We start from the raw sequence: 20,345 nt of genomic DNA, 5'->3' as shown, positions 1-20,345 counted from the left end.
AGCTCGTGGGAGCCCCCTGAAATGAGGGCCTATTCCTCAGCCCTTCACATACCAGCCCACCTCTGCAGCCACATTACACACACACACTGTTCTAGCACACCGCAATAATATCCCTTGTATCAGTCTTTCAGTTAAAATGGATTTAAGATTAAATGAATAAAAACAAAGTTATGTCTTCATCTAACTGAAAATCCCAGGAGTAGAATATAGGATATGACTATGTGCAGGGGCATAAACTAAGTCATTGGATTCTGTTTCTAGTTCTGGTTTCCGCTCATCTGCTGGCTTCATTCTCAAACTGGTTCTCTTCTCCTGTGTCAAGATGGCAGTCAGTAGCTCTGGGTTTACATCCTCCTCTCAGCAATCCCAACAGGAGCAAGCACTTCTCTCTCCTCCCCTTGTTATGGTTTTAGCAAAAGTCCTGGACCTGACTGACCTCCTGAATCAATCACTGTGAGGGAAGGAAGGGGATGGGAGATGCCCATTAGCTCACAAACTGGGGAAGAGGTCAGCCCCACCCAAACCACATTTGCTGAGAATAGAGAAGTTGTGGGTCCCCAAGGGAAAACTTTAGAAGGGAGACTGAATGCTGGGCAGGCTAAAACAAACAGATGGCCAGTATATTTCTCAACACCCAGTAATATACCTCCCTGTCTTGGTTCCTGTTTTCTGCCTAAAATGTTCTTCCACACCTATCCTTCTGATAAATGCCTATGTATATAGTCTTTAAGACTTAGATCACAAATTGCCTCCTTTTTGTCACCTTCTTTGCTTGCCCATAAAATTATTCCGTCCTCTGAACCATTTCTGTGTTTGTACGTATTTCTATTATTATCAGACTGAATGGGAATTTTTTTCCAAAGCAATTAATTGCAATTATACAAGTCATATATGTTCAGGGTTTAAAAAAAAAAAATCAAAAAATAAGCCACTCAAAGAGTGGACCAGCACCTAACTCTGAACTGTTACCAGTCCTCAATGAGATACATGCAGAAATTGAGAGTAAATGTTCAGAAACGTTTATGGCAAGTTGACAGAATAACTTTATCCGTTGAATCTAATGATAAACAATTCAAGCTTGCATTTTCAATGTTTTTTAAAAATTGATTTTACTAGCAATTCATCTTTATTGGATTTTATAAAAGTATCATTCCATACCAGGTTGCAAGAATTATTCCTTCATTATAGTTTGAGAAGCACTGCAATACAGAACTATACAAAGTAAAACATGAAAGCCTCCTTGCCTCCTAGTGTATTCCTGTTTTTCACCAAAATTAGCTCATTGCCTTCCCATGAAGTAACAGCATATCTATCCTTCTAGATAGATATATCTCTATATAATATATACATATTGTTAATTTCATACAAAAGGTATCACACTACACATAGTGTGCTGGAACTTCCTTTAGTTCACTTAATATCTCAGAGATCCTTCCAACTTCTTTTTTACAAAGCATTTGCCAAATTTATCACTTTTCAAATCTATGTATTATCTGCAAACTCCTTGAAGGTAGAATGTTTCCTGTCTATCACCATATCCCCAACCCTAGAATAGAGCCTGGTATTTAGTTGTCAGTCAATAAATAAGACATTAATGATAATGAATGAACAAAATGCTTCACAGCTGATATACTAAAAGTCCCTGGGACAGAACAGACATTAACTACTGGACAACACCGGGTGGGTAGTTTGCATTCCCAAGGACCAGAAAATGAATAAACAAATCTATAACCACTTTACCTGACCACAATCTTTTGTGGTAGATGTTATTAATATCATCTTATTGGTGAGAAAACTTAAAATAATGGTCTACATAATTTAAGCAAATTAAGTAATTTGTCTAAAGTCACATAGCTATTAAGTGATGGGATACTTCCCCTAGTGGAGGTATATACATTCTATGTATTTCTTCTGTGGGGGCTCAAAAAATGATAACCCAAAGCATGGCGCTTTGGCATGGTCAGTGTGTGGAACTAAAGGAGAACCAAGGTCTCTTTGGCCTTCCCCTGCACTCTTGTCTCTTTCCCCCTTTTCTCCCACAAATCATAGGAAGGATCTTTCTCTGAAGTTCCTTTATCTGACTAAAGACATAAGAAATATAATTGTCATCAGTCCCCTCCCTGGGAATCTCATCAACCAGGAAAGATGAGATACCATGCCCAGACAGACTTTGTCACAGACTACTCTTCTGAGGGATGCTCCAGGACAACTTTTATTACCTGAGACTTTTTATCTGCTTACAAAGACAATCTTTGAACGCCATGCATTTCCTTCCCTTATCCTCCTATAACTTGTATAGTCACCCTCCCCCATAGCCCCAGGCTCGTATTCCTTTATGTAGCTCAGGTTGCTATATAAGTTTTAATCAACTGATCCTTTTTTGAGTCTCATATTTTGTGGGACTCCCGTGTATACGCATATAATTAAAAATGGTTTTTCTCTGGGCCGGCCCGGTGGCGCACTGCTACGGTGCGCCGCTTGGGAGTGCGGCGGCGCTCCCGCCAAGGGTTCGGATCCCACATACAGACCGGTTCCCGCTCACTGGCTGAGCAAGGTGCGGGTGTGACGCCGAGGGTTGCGATCCCGTTGCCGGTCCCGGTCCGGTATGGGTGCGACACTGAGGGTTGCGATCCGTTGCCGGACACGAAAAAAGACAAAAAGGAAAAAATAAAAAATGGTTTTTCTCCTGTTGACCTATTGTCAGTTTATTTCATAGACTCGATTATCGAAACTTCAGAAGGCAGAGAGTCTTCTCTCCCCTACACCTCTTTCCACCTATGATTCTCACTGGCCGTCTCACTTTGAGTCAGGAAAACTAAGACAGACAAGCTTTTATCGTTCATTACAAAGCTTTCCCTGGCTTAAGGCTGGTAGCCTACATCTGACAGCATAAAAAATGTGGTTAATATGGCTTATCTGATTTTACATTGCTAATGAGATAAAAATACTACTGAAGTTTATCGTTATTTGCAGGACCTAAGGTCACTGTATGTTCTCTAGGGCTGCTGTAACAAATTACAACAAGCTTGGTAGCTTAAAATACACACTTAGTTTTTCCATATTTTAATGTTAATGTCTTGGAAGCAGGTACATGTAAAAACAACTCTTCTCAAAATAACTTTGAAACAAAACAATTTTTCCAAACTATGATTTTTGGGAGAATTTCACACTGAAAAGGATAGAACAGAGTCATAATATATTTTTCTTTCTTTTTTTTGGGGGGGGAGGGAGGTGGCTGGCCAGATGGGGATCTGAACCCACCTCAGCTAACCGGCCAGCCCAATAATTTTCTTTTTAACCGCCTGTTGGGAAAATATAGGAAAATGGTCAGGGCCCCTTAGATGTTCAGAATCTTGCTGAGCATGTGCTGTAAATATACTCAGGTGTTCCTTGTTACTATTTAATGTAATTGTGTATGGGCACCCAGGTGTCCTGGGTTATGGACCTAAGTATAAAGGATGAGTGGCTTTGATCCAGGTGCTACGGCCTCCCACCTCCCCAGATGCCCCCTCCCGGGGTGTGGCGGGGAGTGGCCCATGGGGAGGCCATTACTGCTGCTGGAGGCTGTTGCTGCTAGTGCCCCTGAGACCCTCCTCAAGGCCACCACCACCACTGGACCTGTAAGCTGCCAGACTTATAAGCTATCGGACCCGTAAGCTGCTGCTACTGCTGAGGACTGAGCTCATGTCATCTGCCAACAGCTCCCAGAATCTTTCTCAATTGCCTAGCATGGACCTGCATGTGAGGGGTCTGGGGATCCAGTCTGTACAATGGGTTTGAAGGGTCTGAGCCCTAGCTGACAATATAAATGGAAACTTAGTATAATTAAAATAAGAACTAAAATAACGAAACATTTTGGCTTTAGTTATGATTTGCCTTACTTTACACCCCCATCCTTAGACAACCTTGTGGAGTGGAGCCACTAGCCCTACTCTCCTCATCCTTGATTAGTCATGGATTAAAAAAATAATAAAAGTAAAAGTAACATCACAGTTTGAGTTAATGCTATGCAAATACATAAAATGTTGATCCACCCACTCCACTTTTATTGAAAGTGAAGGGAGAAACAGTGAAAACAATCATATCTTCTGGACATAGTAGGAAGGAGTGGAAAATAGGCACAACGTTGAGGGATTATTCTGAGTGGTTCTGCTCTTCTGCAAATGATGGCCAGATACAGGAAGTACTGAGCAGGGAGGTACCCTGGGTAAAGATAACAGAAGTAGAGATGTACACTACTGAATAACAACACTCCCTCTCACACACACACCCCACCCCGGGCCCAGGACTTCTCTCTCCTAAGCCTGTGAACCTTTTCTTTGGGTTAATCATGAACCTAGAGGGTAAAAATATATTATAAAATACATCAAGACATCACAAAGTCAGCTTATTGGAGAGGCATGGTGGAAGACTCTCTAAAGAGGAGAAATATGCCATTAAGAAATAGTCTTAGGACTGGCCCATGGCTCACTCGGGAGAGTGTGGTGCTGATAACTCCAAGGCCATGGGTTCGGATCCCATATAGGGATGGCTGGTTAGCTCACTGGGTGAGCATGGTGCTGGCAACACCAAGTCAAAGGTTAAGATCCCCTTACCGGTCATCTTTAAAAAAAAAGAAATAGTCTTAAAAATAAGTTGTATTACTCACAAGTCATTACATATATAGGTGGTGACTTCAATTAAGTATATAATCAATTAGAGTTTTTGTCTTTTACTTTTTATTTTGAAATGAAGAAGTTGCAAAAATAGCAGAGTTCTCCTGTGCCATTCCCCAACTTTCCCCAATGATAGTATCTTACACAACCATAGATAATCAAAACCAGGAAACTGCCATATCAGCTTTTAAAGAAACAGGATACTTTTTTTTTTTTTTAAAGATGACCGGAGGAAAGGGGATCTTTACCCTTGACTTGGTGTTGTCAGCACCACGCTCACCCAGTGAGCTGACCGGCCACCCTATATGGGATCCGAACCCGGGGCCTTGGTGTTATCAGCACCGCACTCTCCCGAGTGAGCCACGAGCCGGCCCGAAACAGGATACCTTAAAAGTTATATTTTAAATCTCTCCTGAATTTTGGGGAGGGAAGATTACTGGAAGCAGCCTACTCAGAAAGGTGAAGGAAGTGACATCCAGAAAGGTTAAATGCTTTAGTAAGAATTACATTCTTTTGGCTGGACATTCCAATCATTGGAGAATGGGCAAAATTTTCCAATGAGAATCCGCTGGCTGGGCCCACCCCAAATCAATTACATCAAACTTTGCAGGTAAGGCTCAGGCATCCTGTTTTAAAAGCTCCTCAGGAGATACTAATGCGCAGCCTACATTCATAACCATTGACATAGAGGATTTACTAAGTATGGCTGATATAACGCTTTTTTTAAAATGAGGCATTTGAAAATGTTTTGCTTTGGTGACATCACTGACATTCATTGAAATGTATTCAAATTCCCACTGCTCTACAGATTCAAGTTTCAATACACTTTTCATAATTAAGCAAATTAAGCCTTAAAAAAAAAACCAACCCAAAACAAAAAACACCGCAGCTATGTAATAGAAAGGTAATGTTTCTAATCCCCGGATGAGGACCTCTCAGAGGTTCACGCGCGGAATAAAATGATTGGAGTAAACTGAGATGTACTCCATTCCTTCCAACTCTAGATTGTCTGTAGTAGTTTCAGATCAGTATGTTTTCATTTCAAATTTGAAAAAAAAATATTTGGGAATTGCTAATATCACTGAGGACAAAAACCCCATGAGATTATTATCTCGCATTCGGCCTAACTGCGGTAACCACATATGAGTACACGGACTCCCCGGCATAATCAAATGACCTCTGTAAAGACTAAGCCTATTTTTGGAAACCAGGGATTTTCCAGGTTACCGAGAGCTGTGGCGCTGTCACTGGCGGAGCACGAGTTTCCCAAGCACAAAGCAGCCGCCCTCCCAGTCGTTAGTATGCCTTCGCCTTACTTCCACACCACTGGGAACCACTTGCCCCTCGGAGAGCAGTTTTGGGGGACCACTACGGTTCACAGTCCTGCCCTCTAAAAATACTGACGGGCAGCCCTCTCCAGATTCCTTGCCACTTTAAACTACAAATTCGTCCATACAGCACACCAGAGTTACCATTTCCACCCGCCAATGCAGGTGAGGGTCGACCCGACCTGCCAAACCTGCGCCGCGCTAAAGCGACAAGTTAGGAGGCCACAGAAGGAGGAGAGGGACGCAGGTTTCAGGAAAATTAGAAAACCGCTCAACTCTATCTTGGGGATAAAGTATCTTGTAAAGCTCCCTGATTATTTCTGTGGCTAAATATATTACAAACGAGGCGGCTTGGACCCTTTGGCACCCTGGACCACTCGGGACCCCAGGCGCAGAGACCGTGAGGTCGACCCCAGCGTACCGGGTAGCACGCGGCACTCCCCGCGCCGGCGGCCGGAGGCGCCGGGGGAGGGGACGCGGCCTGCAGGGACTAGTTGGCGCGCGCCGGGGGACGTAGTGACGTCAGGGCGGAAGCGCACGCCGCGTGAAGCGGCCCAGAACCCGGCGGTCACGGGAATATCCGTCGCGCCGAGAACGCTGGTTAGTCTCGGTCCGGGTTCCGGCTGCGTCGGGTTTGCGTGCAGCTCGCTGAGATTATGGCGTCCGGGCCTCACCCGACAGCGACCGCTGCCGCCGCCGCCTCATCGGCCGCCCCAAGCGCGGGTGGCTCCAGCTCCGGGACGACGACCACGACGACCACGACGGGAGGGATCCTGATCGGCGACCGCCTGTACTCGGAAGTTTCGCTCACCATCGACCACTCATTGATTCCGGAGGAGAGGCTGTCACCCACCCCGTCCATGCAGGACGGGCTCGACCTGCCCAGTGAAACAGACCTGCGTATCCTGGGCTGCGAGCTCATCCAGGCCGCCGGCATTCTCCCCCGGCTGCCGCAGGTCAGTGCTCCGGCCCCGGGCCGGCCGGACGCGCCTCGCCTCCCCACCGCGTCCCGGCAGGGTGGGGACCGCTCCCGCGGGCTCTCCTGCTCGGCCCCCAGCGGGAGCCGGGGCGTGCCTGGACGGGGGGCGCGGAGGCGGAGGGAGGACCCGGCCGCGGGCTGTGCGCGGCTGCGGGAGGGGGAGGGGAAGCGAGCGGCGGCACAAAATGGCGGCGGCGCCTGGTTGCGGGCCCGCCTGACCCCTGCGCTTCCGTTCTTCTCTCTTGTCTGCAGGTGGCGATGGCAACCGGGCAGGTGTTGTTTCATCGTTTTTTCTACTCCAAATCTTTCGTCAAACACAGTTTCGAGGTAAGCACAGCGGAGGAGGGGGCAAAGCGATTTCTTCATCCGGAAACGGGAAGGAGGGGGGCAGTGTCAGCAGTCAGCTTTTCCAGAAAGGGAGTGGTTAGTGTAGGCCCTTTGTACCTAGTTCTCCTTCGCCGGGAAGTGGCAACCTTTAGAATGTGTTTCCCGATCTAGAAAATGGATCTTGAGTGTGTCAGCAGTCAGCTTTTCCAGAAAGGGAGTGGTTAGTGTAGGCCCTTTGTACCTAGTTCTTCTTCGCCGGGAAGTGGCAACCTTTAGAATGTTTCCCGATCTAGAAAATGGATCTTGAGTCCAGGTGCCTTTTTATCAAGACTTAGAATTTTCAGCCAAATGCAGAAGTTCCGTGAGACTGAGCTTGATTCTGGATCCAAAATTAAAGAAGGGTTGAGTAATAGAGTATAGTACTAGCATAGCGGGTAAGCCTGTGGTTTAGAAATGGCAGGTTGAATTTTATTTTATCAAAGATTGTCCCAATTGCGTTCTAAAGTTTGTTCATCAAAATGAGTTCGTTAGACCTTGGGTGGGGGCGACGCAGGACGCTTTTTCTTAACTTTACAGTTCAGTAATCTAATGGTTATTTTTGTGGCTTCGTGGGTAATTTCAGATTGTTGCCATGGCTTGTATTAATCTTGCATCAAAAATCGAAGAAGCACCTAGAAGGATAAGAGATGTGATTAATGTATTCCATCATCTACGCCAGTTAAGAGGAAAAAGGTAAGATTGGCATTATTGAACATAGCATTTCTTGGTACTGGTGTACCCTGCATCAGTCATCGAGTCAAAACATGTTTCCTCTCAAGTCAATACAATGCAGAAGAAAACTAATTTTAATTTAGGTGTTAAAATCCATATAGGAACACACTGATATTTAAATTAATTTTTTTAAAAAGCATAATTAACCAGCTACCTAAAGTTTGTAGAGGCAGTTGCATTTACGGACAATGCTAACACTGCTGTGAAACCAGTCCTGTGGCTTAAGATTAAACAAGAGTACGTTGGGCTCAAGTGTGAGTGTATTCTGTAAGTTATTTTTCCCCTTCCCTGTGGAAGACTGAAGGGTGGAAGTTTAAACACTGTAGTTCAAGTTAATATTGTGGCAAGTTCTGTGTAGATTGTTTTTCTACTCGAAGTCCCAGTTAATTCTTTATCAATTGAGGTTGGCTTTTGTTAGAATACTTCTCAACATTGAACTACGATATATCGAATAATACCGGATGTGAAAGGACTTCAGGATAAAGTTTGAAGTTGAAGTCAAAGGGATTAAACAGGTATTTTGTTTTGGTCAGATACAGTCTTAGTGAGTGGGTTAGAAAAATAACTTAAGATTGATTGGGTTGCATTTAGATAAGGCCCATTTACTCAAATTTGTAGGAATATGCAGAGATCAAAGTGTAGTATCTTACAGGTGTTGCGATACCATGATTAACCTTACGTGCACCTCTGAGGCAGTACCAAAAAGTTTTTCAGGATTTTCTGCATCTACAGGTGATTTCTAGTACATCCTGCAGAAAGGATGTTCTTGGTGTAGATTAGTTCTTGTGTTCATCTTTTAAGGAATTGTGGTGATGTTAGACAAACTTGTGTTGAGTTCAAAAGGAAATTAGTTATAAAAGGATTATAAATTGTTTTGTGGGTTGGGCGTTGGTTAGTGCTAAGTTGGTGTCTAACATAAGTAGTCCTTATTGGTTGAATCTGTAAGTTGGCAGTAATGGAGCTATTCAGACAAACAAATGATAAAGTAACTTTAAAATGATTAGCCTAGCCAAAAAGTCTGAAACATTGCTATCCAGATACTTCTCACAGCATTTTTCAGTTTTCTTACATACTTTTTCTTCCACATCTATTCTCATTCACTCTAACTGTCCAAGGATAGAGTAATTTATTATTTAAAAATATTCTTTAGTTTCTTCATGAGGAATCTCTGGGAATTGGAAAGCTTACAGAAGTGCTATTTAGTGTGGTCTGAGCTTAAATTTGTATTTAGATATTTGGCTGATTCTTCAGGGTGTTTAAAACCAAATGATTCTAATACAGAGCTCTTTATCCTTACTGAAAGGACTTTGCTTGAAGGAAATAATTTTCTGATAGGATTCTTTGAACCATTGAGCCAACTATTATGTAACCACATATGATTATCTTTTGAAATTTTCCTGTGAGCCTAAGAGTTTTCTTCCTGTCATGCCTTTTTAACTCTTAAAAATCTTAGAAATTAAAATAATCCTACCTGACTGCTGTGTCTGATATAAAATAATCCTACCTGACTGCTGTGTCTGATGTAACAGTGCTTTTTTTGATCATGATTACAGAGAAATTGATTTTGTTTCAATCTTAAGAGAAGTCCGGTTGATTATAGCATGAAATTTAAAAGGAGTTAGTTGCATGGAAGCCTTTTTTTAAAAGCAGGATGTAAAAGTGTTTCTATGCATATTACAAGTTTACTCAAACAGGTAACTTGTATATGTTATTAACTTCAACTCTTTTTTCCCTTGCAACCGACTATACAGCGACCAGCTACATTTACCAAAGCCTGGGTGATGTGGAGTGGTACATAGAGATGAAGCTGTCGTCATGGCAACAGTGAGTGAAGTATCGAAAATCCCCAAGGAGAAGCCAGTGCTCTGAGAATAGGTCACTGGAATCGGGGACTAACAGGTTGGCCACTGGTGAACCATTTAGAAAAACTCCTGTTCCTTGTTAAAAGCTTTTGTCTTTGCTGTCCAAGTTATTACAACTATAGCTTAGGTTTTTATTGTTTGTTTTTTGGCATAGGTTAATGTCATTAGAAAGTATTAGCAGTAGTAGTATACTTTAGGTAAAGCATGTCAATTTGTCTTAATGATGCTATTTGTTTTAATCCAGTTTATGCATGACTTTAAATTGTAGTGTGACCTTGATAGTTAAAGGAGACATCATTTATGTAGCCTTTAGGCCATTTTTTCAGTCCTGGTTATACATTAGAATAACCAGAGGAGCTTTTAAAAGAATACCAATGCTTAGTGCCCATCCTGGATTATTTGACCTATATCTTTTCAATTTTTTGTAGTTTGGAAATACTCTTAAGTTCAGAATAAATGGCTGAATTTAAAGGGAAGATTGCTTTTTCATAGCAGTAGTTTCCAAATGGAATTTAGATGTAGCATATTCCCAGTAAATTAAGGGTGTGGGTTTTGTTTTTTGTTTTGTAGTTTAAGGAGCCCATATTTATATTCTAAGGCTTGTTTTAAAGAAGACAATTACATTTTCAAAGATTGGTTTTAACTACTGTTATTGGTGAATATGGTGTAGTATTTACAATGTCAATGAGATTTGGAAGATTATTAAGTGATGTTGTTATTTAATCCAGCAACCTTCTGCAGTTTATTCCTGTGGTTCTAAATGAGGCCTTCAGTTTGAACACTTAATGAAAGAATGTTCCTATTTGGTTTGAAGTAGGCATTACAAATTTCAGTATATTGAGTAGTAATCTGCTTCTTTGTAAACTACCATCTGGTATTAGGTGTAGTCTCTTGAAGAACTAGTTCCACAGTTTGTCAGTGTTAGTAATACATGAGTGAGACTAACCATGTTTGGACCTCCTGATCCTAACTTTTTGTTGAGTTCTATTTCTTATTACATTACTAATGCTAAAAAGGAAAATAGCCATTTTCAGAGACCAGATAATAAACCTCAAAGGATCAAAAACCTTAATTTCCTGAAATTTGAAAATTGTTTTCATATAAATTAATCAGAAAAATCTGACAAAAGAAACTTAAAGGAAGGTAGTTTGTGTGTTGATAATTAAAATTATTTGTATTTCAACAAATAGAAGAAGGCTTCTCTTCTTTTTTTGCTGCTGCTTCAACGTTTTTGTTGGCAAGGAAAGTTAAACTGATTGGGGAGGACATTTTAGCAAGCCTTGATTAAAGTTACTGTGCTTGTTGCCACAGAAAGTACTAATTGATACTTTAAGTAAAGCACTTGCTTAAATCCTTTTCCTGAACCTTTGCTTACTGCTGATTTGTGGAGACACATTTTTCTGTTTGATACAAAATCATCTCTGTAAGGTAGTTGTAAATTACATGTTCATTGAGCCTTCCTTGACTTGTGAGGTAAAACCAGTTCTGAACAAAACAAAGGTATGAGATTATATACCCAGAAAATTAATTTCAAAAACTGCAGGTAATCTATTTTGATGTCTTAGGATTTTGACACAAAAAATAAAGATTGTGGCAGAGTAGATGGAAAATAATTTGGTTAAGCAAAATTACTTAGTGATTAAGCCTGATTGGGACTAGATAGTAGCCGTGATTCAAACAAGTGCCTAGCTTGTTAGTTGCAAAAACAAATTTTATCACTATCTGAAGGCATCTCTTAAAATAAAAGCATGTTTTCTTAGAGGTAGAGGTAACTCTGAAATGTAAAAGGAGAATAATGAGAATTGTGCTTTCATAAAACTTTATATATATATATATATTTTTTTTTTTTTTACAAAATGACCGGTAAGGGGATCTCACCCATTGGCTTGGTGTTGTCTGCACCACGCTCAGCCAGTGAGCTAAACCGGCCATCCCTATATAGGATCTGAACCCGTGGCCTTGGTGTTATCAGCACCATACTCTCCCGAGTGAGCCACGGGCCGGCCCATAAAACTATATTTTTATAGGAATTCTAATGGTACAGTTAAATGCCCGGATTGCAGGGGTTTGAGAGTTAAAGTGGTTTGTAGCTGTAATGCTGGAGCTATTTTATCTCCTAATGCCGATTGAAGGATGAGCCACGGGCCGGCCCATAAAACTATATTTTTATAGGAATTCTAATGGTACAGTTAAATGTCCGGATTGCAGGGGTTTGAGAGTTAAAGTGGTTTGTAGCTGTAATGCTGGAGCTATTTTATCTCCTAATGCCGATTGAAGGAGAGCCACCAGATAACCAACTAGTCATCAGTTAAAGACTCTCAGGTAGATTTGACTTTTTCCCAAATTTTGTGTAATAATGATAAAACTTGGAAAATCATAAACCTTAACATCTTTGCAGTATGTGATATATATATTGGTTACTCTCATTTGAGTTAATTTTAATTTTTTTTTTCCAAAGAGTAATTTGTAGCTTACTGTCCTGATAAAATGGACATTATATTTTAATTTTAGAAAGTAGCTCATCCCCCAATTGGTGGCCTCATTCCTCACACCTTTTATAGCTGTAATGGGAATTGAAATGAGTGAAGGCCATTTTTTGGCACTGTTAATTTAACAGCTATTTTTAATCTTGTCAGCTTTGCCAACTTTTGTTTAATTTTATAAAAATCATGTAGATTATTTAGAAATAGCCTAGTAAGCACTCCAGTTTTGTTTTTTGTTTTTTTAAAGATGACCAGTAAGGGGATCTTAACCCTTGACTTGGTGGTGTTAGCACCACGCTCTCTCAAGTGAGCAACCAGCCATCCCTCTATAGGGATCTGAACCCGTGGCCTTGGTGTTATCAGCACCACACTCTCCCAAGTGAGCCACGGGCCGGCCCTAGCACTCCAGTTTTTATTGAAAATTGAAATGGAAGAAAATAAGGAAAGTATATGATAGCAGATTTTTTACTCTTAACAAGTCACCATAGGGATGGATCATGTAGCTCATTCCAGTTGTTTCTTAATCTTCAAGTGGATGTATTTAAATAGATTTTTTTAAAAATAGATTACATTTTTGTGTATCTGGTGTGCATTCAGAATGACTCTCTTAAAAATAAATGTGTTCTTCCTAGGAATAAAAACTCTTGAATCTTTTGGTTGAAAATGAGTTGAATATGGGGGAAAATATTTACATCTTCTACCCATATACTTACCATATAATCAGTGTCTTAATAAAAATGTGCTTTTTGGTTGGATCTAAGAATGTATCAAAGGACATGGATAAATTTCAAAGACTCATAAAATGAAAGTCCAATTCCTTAACATTTTCTGACTAATTAAAAACTTGTCAGGAAGAAACTGGTTTTGGATTGTAATGCATAGAGACATTCTCTTAAACTGTAAATGATAGGTATTTCTCCTATATAAAAAAGAAAACACTTGGGGACGACATTTCAGTGTGATATTTTCAAAACATTGAACCACTAACATACAGCCTTCTGTATAGTAGATACTATTGAAGTTATAATTTAGTATGGCACAGAGACCTTGAATGTTTTGTGGTTTCCTCACTGTGGTCTTCGTTCTCTTTTGCATTGCATACTAAAGCATATATTGCCTAATGACTAAACTCTGACCAGATTTAGGCCTGGTCCTCAGGTCACTTTGAATTTTGAATCTGACTTTTAAAATGTATTTTCTTTGGGGCCGGCCCGGTGGCGCACTCGGTAGAGTGCGGCACTTGGGAGCACGTTGGCGCTCCCGCCAAGGGTTCGGATCCCATATAGAGACCGGTCCGCTCACTGGTTGGGCGCGGTGTGGGCGCAACACCGAGGGTTGCAATCCCGTTGCCGGTCGTGGTACGGGCGTGACACTGAGGGTTGTGATCCCCTTACCGGTCACGAAAAAAGACAAAAAAAAAAAATGTATTTTCTTTGGTAATTGAGCTGAATCTTTAGTTTTCAGATTTTTTTTTTTTTTTTTTTTTAACAGACAGGTTCTTAGCACATATTGCCACTTTATGGGAATCTGGATTAGCTACCCACTGTTTTTTTCCCCCTAATTTTTATTTTGGCCATAAACCAGCCAAGAATTGATTATTTTATAGAATGAGTAAAAATCATAATTTCAGTGGGACTTTATAATATTGTAAATCTCTTTGGGAGCATGTTTTGTCAGTGGAAAGTTTCTGTGGAGACTAATGAGGTTTTTAATGTGATAATAAGTCACGTTATCACTAATGTTAGTAAATATAATATAATTCCAAAATATAATTGGAATGAAAAAATTGACAAGGATAAATCCAGGAGCATTAGAGTGAGCTTTTTTTCATTAGAGTTGTTAGTTCCTTTAGGAACTTAGTCTAGATGTATGTATTTAATTAGCATAACTTGGACAGCACAAGATTAATGCTTTGACTCGTTTGCAGGAGTTTAAAAAGCTGGTTTCTGTTGCCAATAGTTGGTTGGAAGGGAAAATGGAGATGCCAAAAATAAAATTTTTTGGATGTGCAAAACAGTTTTGATTTTATTTCTTACAAACTATAGGACTCCAAGCCCCCTGATCCTTGATCAGAACTACATTAACACCAAAAATCAAGTTATCAAGGCAGAGAGGAGGGTGCTAAAGGAGTTGGGATTTTGTGTTCATGTCAAGCATCCCCATAAGGTGAGTTGTAGAGTACAGAAGTTAACATTCGTAAGTATTAGTGCTTTTCTTAAAATTTTATTCCACATGAATTTGTATTATGTTTATATCTGAGAGTTAACCTTGGTTTTAGAAAGCATTCTTTTGGATGTTGAGATTTGTCTGTAAAATGGGAGTCAAAAGGATGTAGGTTCAAATCTTCACTCTAACCCGTGTGACCTGTGTGGTCATAGATGAGTTCTTTTTGCCTTGTGGTTATATATCCCAGTTTTCCCACCTAGAAACAGATGATGAAATACCTCATTCCAAGGAATAAATAATATGTAGCTGCAAAAGTATCTGTCACACTTCCTTTCACATAATGAAATGTTGAAAGCATGGTTACTACCATTGAAAGTTCCTGGGCTTCTCCCAGCATCTCTTGGCTTTCATATTAACATAAGTAATGCACAGTGGTTGCTGGAGTGGGTGCTCCGGTCAGTACTATCTGGGATAGAAATGTATGTTGGGAAGTTAGATGAAATAATCTCAACACAGTGCCCATCACATAGTATTCTTTTTAATTGAATTAACTACCACTTTCTTCTGTATAATTTTGGGACATACTTCTAAACATAATTTTTATAAAATCTAGTAACATAATAACCCACATTGAATCTCACATACATTTTATGTTGGCCTGTATTGTCTATGCAGTTTATAGAAGACTTAGAACTTGGAACTAACAATTTCAGTTTATTCATTGAACTCTGTACTTCTGACAAAACCACCAATATGCTAAATTGAGTTTTTTTCCCTTGTCCTTCAGATCATTGTTATGTATTTACAAGTCTTAGAATGTGAACGTAATCAAACCCTGGTTCAAACTGCCTGGTAAGTTGCTTTTTTACATTTTTTTCTTAGCCAGGAAAACAGAAGCAGAAATAAAGTAAGTTTCATTTTCTCTTTCCAAAATAATGAGATTACTTTGTTTTGGGGTTTTTTGTTTTTTATTTTTTAACCAAAAGGTAAATAATGCTTATTTCTGCTTCCTGTTTTCTTGGCTTGACTAATTACTTTTAATGGAGGACTCAATTTAACTTTGTTCTTTTTTCTACTCTTTAATTAAAGGGTAGTCCATGATGGTAAGTCATAGAACTCTGCCCTCTGCACTTCAGCCCATGACCTCAGGATGGCCTGATTGGCTGCCCTGCTCTCCAGCCAATCCAGTGCAAGCTCTCATCCGAGATTCACTGAAGTGGTCCATATCCATCTGGCAGCATCTTCTAGTTCTGTCGGGGTGTCAAAAGGATTTGTATATTTGCTTCTAGAAGTAACTATTCAACATGCCTATGTGTTTAATGTATTCCTGTAACTATCAAAATGAGTAGTTCATTTTTGATAGATGTATTGTCCAGCCATTATGAATTAAATGGTTTTTTAAATTAGGAATTTGACTAGATTTCTATTTTTAGTCTGTATAGCATGAATTCTACCAAAGGAAACTACAGCTTGCAGCTTAAAATGGGTTAATTTATAGCTGCTGGGCTACATTGTAGGCAGTAATAGAAGTAAGAAGTACTTCATTTTTGAAAGAGATGTTAATATTTAAATGCTTTAGATCTTGTACTTATAAACATGCACATATGTGATTTGGAGTGTTGGCTTATTATAAAGGTCAAACGAGGAGTTTGTGGCTGAGCCACAACTACTGTTTCACAACACTGTTGAGGATGTGCAGGACTTAAGTGAAATAATTTTTATGTTCTGGACTTTTCCAGCAAGATGTTCTTTTTATGACAGCTGCATTCTTTTGGGCTCAGTAAATATTAGTAAATATTAGAAAAGTCTCGTTGGTTTCATAAAATGCATGACTTTTTAAATGTGTTCTATAAAATGGATTTTAGCTGTTTTCATGGGTAAGGATTTTTAAGAAATAGTCAATTTAATTTTAGCTTAACCTTTTTAACAACTTGTAAAAATTTCTTTAATAGTTTAGGAATATTGTGGGGAGGATTCACTAATAAAAGTCCAGCAATCTACTAATTGAAATAGTTTCGTTTTATTTTATACCTAGTCACAAAAAAGGTATGTAAACAAGGCCATTCTGTATATTTATTGCTCTTTATTCCCTTACCTAGATTTTCTGAAGTACCTTAGTTTTCTTAGTATAAGTGTAACTTAGCAGGTGTTCACTGAAAATGCCTTTTTAACCCCATCACAGTAATTTGAGTTTTTGAAAGAACTTGGTTGACACTGCTTTTCATTGTGGATAAAGGAGAGATGGTCAATAATTAATGGCTTGAAGTATTGTTGGAGTGGTTTATCATTTCTGAAACTATTTATATCAAAATTGACTTTAAAAGCATTGCTTTTTATAGAAATATATTTTTAAAGGAACTTGAGTAATTTCCAATTAGATTATAATGTGGAATTATTAAGGTGGGCTGTGGTCATATATAGACAAACTGAAGAATGGTCCTATTGTTAAATTCTTACCTCACTAATTTTTTTTTTTTTTGGAGTTAAGAATTGTTATATGCTAGGATATGAGAATGTAAATATGAATAAGAGAAGAAAAAAGAATAAAGTAGATTGAGTCTCCAAATTTATATAAGCTTCAGAAAAACTCATTTGTTTCCATACAAAGCTTATAGTTGGAATATTTTTCAGGAATTATATGAATGACAGTCTTCGAACCAATGTTTTTGTTCGATTTCAACCAGAGACTATAGCGTGTGCTTGCATCTACCTTGCAGCTAGAGCGCTTCAGGTGGGTGTATATATATATATAGCCTGTTTTGTTTTGTACAGTAAATAACAAGAAATATCAGTGGTTCCAGTAAAACCAGCACATTTAATATAAACCATACTTTTTTTGTGGTTTAGATTCCATTGCCTACTCGTCCCCATTGGTTTCTTCTTTTTGGTACTACAGAAGAGGAGATCCAGGAAATCTGCATAGAAACACTTAGGCTTTATACCAGAAAAAAGGTAATTTCTGTTTACTTAATTTGTTCTCATATTCTCAGTGCTAAGAACCTGAACTGCTAGAAAGGGGAAATACTAACTTCATTTTCCTTCAACAGCCAAACTATGAGTTGCTAGAAAAAGAAGTGGAAAAAAGAAAAGTAGCCTTACAGGAAGCCAAATTAAAAGCAAAGGGATTGAATCCTGATGGAACTCCAGCCCTTTCAACCCTCGGTGGATTTTCTCCAGCCTCTAAACCATGTAAGATGTATTCAGAATTGAAATAACTTGAGGACACTGAAAGTATGTCATTATTAGAAAGCTTTAGCATTTAACAGTTACGCAGAAACAATGATGTTAAGAAGTTGTTACTGTTTTCCTTCATGACAGTCAAGTAAAGAGATGCTTGGAAGCATGGTGCTTTGATTTACATTTAGAAATAACTTTTGGCCCTCTGTTAAATCCAGTAGTTAACATGTTATTTTGTGTCTTTAAAAGCATCACCAAGAGAGGTAAAAGCTGAAGAAAAGTCACCAATCTCCATTAATGTGAAGACAGTCAAAAAAGAACCTGAGGATAGACAACAGGCTTCCAAAAGCCCTTACAATGGGTGAGCATGCTTGAGTTAGAAAACTGGTATGAGGAGTCTTTTGTTACTTATTTACTTTATAACACACTAAATTTGTAACTGAAATGTTGTGTTTTTTGAAGTGTAAGAAAAGACAGCAAGAGAAGTAGAAATAGCAGAAGCGCAAGTCGATCAAGGTCAAGAACACGATCACGTTCTAGATCTCATACTCCAAGAAGACAGTAAGTAAATGTTTTCTTAGGGAGAACAGCCTGATTTGGAGTTACTGCTCTCTTATTTTTTTAAATTGAACATAGACTGTTTTCCAAGTTGGGCTAGAATTAGGCTTTTAACATGAGGCAAATTACAAGAAATGAGTATGGATATGCGTTGTTTTTGTGGTGGTAATTGTGTGTGTTTGCGTGCGTGTCTGGCCAATACAGGTATAGAAAGCTGGACCTTGGTTTTTATCAGCACCACACACTCTGAGCTAACTGGCCAAACCCAGTGGAGGTGTATCTTAAAGGCATTGCTATTTGTTCTGTTTTCTCCTGTGTTTTGTGGAGAAGAGTAGGGGCTGCCCACAAATGCTAAGAAGGTCAATAATATCCTGTTTATAATGTGAAAATGTCTTTCAATTCAATTTTGGTAGGCAGTGAATGTTTCATTAACCCCTTATTAATAATCAAATTAACCATGGCCAAAGGATCTTCCCTAGTTAGCTTTGTAATTAGATTGCTGGCCCCTTGTGGCTCCTTTGAGCATGTGGAAGATAATAAAAAGCATAGCTCTAGGACATTTTGTAAAAATTGCTAATTACTCCTCTCTTGGAATATGGACATAAAATACATTTATTTAAGATTTGTCAGATATGTTATAAGCTCAAGTGTGTAGAATGTGAGGGGTAGTAAGATTTAGAACGTCTTCAGTTCTGACTTGTCATCAATACAACTGATAGGGTTTTTTTTGGACCTGTTAGAGCAACCATCAAAGTAATCTGTTGCCCATAGAAACTGAATCTAAACCTCAAATTTTTATTATCTAAGTTATAATAATAGGCGGAGTCGATCTGGAACATACAGCTCGAGATCAAGAAGCAGGTCCCGCAGTCACAGTGAAAGTCCTCGAAGACATCATAATCATGGTTCTCCTCACCTTAAGGTCAAGCATACCAGAGATGATTTAAAAAGTTCAAACAGACATGGTCATAAAAGGAAAAAATCTCGTTCTCGATCTCAGAGCAAGTCTCGGGATCACTCAGATGCGGCCAAGAAACACAGGCATGAAAGGGGACATCATAGGGACAGACGTGAAAGATCTCGCTCCTTTGAGAGGTCCCATAAAGGCAAGCACCATGGTGGCAGTCGCTCAGGACATAGCAGGCACAGGCGCTGACTTTTTCTTCCTTTGAGCCTGCATCAGTTCCTGATTTTGCCTATCTACAGTATGATGTATGGACTCATAATCAAAACATTAAGAGCAAACTGATTAGGATTTGATTTCTTAAAACCCTCTAGGTCTCTAGAAACACTGAGGACATTTTCTTTTGGAAAAGAACTATGTTATTTTTTCTTTTTCTTTTTTTTTTTTTTTTTGCACATTAAAATGCCCTAGCAGTATCTAATTGAAAACCATGGTCAGGTTCAATTGTACTTTATTATAGTTGTGTATTGTTTATTGCTATAAGAACTGGAGCGTGAATTCTGTAAAAATGTATCTTATTTTTATACAGATAAAATTGCAGACACTGTTCTATTTAAGTGGTTATTTGTTTAAATGATGGTGAATACTTTCTTAACACTGGTTTGTCTGCATGTGTAAAGATTTTTACAAGGAAATAAAATACAAATCTTGTTTTTCTAAACTACTTCTTCAAATATCTTATTTAAATAAATTATTAAAAAGCAAAATTTTAATAGTAAAATGGCTTACTGATTTTCTGACAAACCTATTCTTCCCTCCATTAGATGTAGTTTGAGGTTATTAAAATGCAATTCTTAACCTGCACTGTGAGCTATTTTAACAGTGTTCACTGTATATATGGAAAAAATGGGAGTGGCCCAACAATGTAACATGAAACTCAAAACCTACTTTGTACTTGAATGGTACCATAAGGTAATTTAAAGTCAGTTTCAAGTTCTATTTCTAAAGCTAGCTCCTTTTTCTTTTAGTTTGGCAGCTGGCTGGTATTGAGGATCTAAACCCTTGACCTTTGTGTTATATAGCATTGTACTCTAATCACCTGAGCTAACTGGCCAGCCCTCCCTTTTGAACAAAC

General features: G+C 39.1%; 1 protein-coding gene and 1 long non-coding RNA gene across 3 annotated transcripts; one reads left to right on the top strand and one right to left on the bottom strand.

Annotated features, from left to right (window-relative positions):
- Window positions 1-4,023: 4,023 nt before the first annotated feature.
- On the bottom strand, window positions 4,024-6,488 carry LOC103593404. Its single transcript, XR_550749.1, has 2 exons — window positions 6,405-6,488; window positions 4,024-4,203 (listed from the first exon to the last, which is right to left on the bottom strand). It is a non-coding gene; the product is annotated as an uncharacterized LOC103593404 (long non-coding RNA).
- On the top strand, window positions 6,025-19,991 carry CCNL1 (cyclin L1). 2 transcript variants are annotated; one of them, XM_008576373.1, is made up of 11 exons: window positions 6,025-6,939; window positions 7,215-7,289; window positions 7,912-8,021; window positions 14,451-14,571; window positions 15,359-15,423; window positions 17,203-17,302; window positions 17,419-17,523; window positions 17,619-17,760; window positions 17,998-18,109; window positions 18,211-18,309; window positions 19,114-19,991. In XM_008576373.1, the coding sequence occupies exons 1-11, from the start codon at window positions 6,640-6,642 to the stop codon at window positions 19,460-19,462; spliced, it is 1,578 nt and encodes a 525-aa protein (XP_008574595.1). In that variant the 5' UTR covers window positions 6,025-6,639; the 3' UTR covers window positions 19,463-19,991. The 2 variants fall into 2 exon arrangements, with proteins under 2 accessions (XP_008574595.1, XP_008574596.1); XM_008576374.1 differs by lacking the exons at window positions 17,419-17,523; window positions 17,619-17,760; window positions 17,998-18,109; window positions 18,211-18,309; window positions 19,114-19,991 and adding an exon at window positions 15,661-15,674 and having other exon boundaries at window positions 6,443-6,939; window positions 17,203-17,285.
- The last annotated feature ends 354 nt before the right edge of the window (window positions 19,992-20,345 follow it).

This window comes from Galeopterus variegatus, unplaced genomic scaffold (genome assembly GCF_000696425.1).
Source record: "Galeopterus variegatus unplaced genomic scaffold, G_variegatus-3.0.2 Scaffold1340, whole genome shotgun sequence".
NCBI classification, from domain to species: Eukaryota; Metazoa; Chordata; class Mammalia; order Dermoptera; family Cynocephalidae; genus Galeopterus; species Galeopterus variegatus.
Note: the sequence above shows the minus strand (reverse complement) of the source record. Positions and strands in the feature narration are given on the sequence as shown.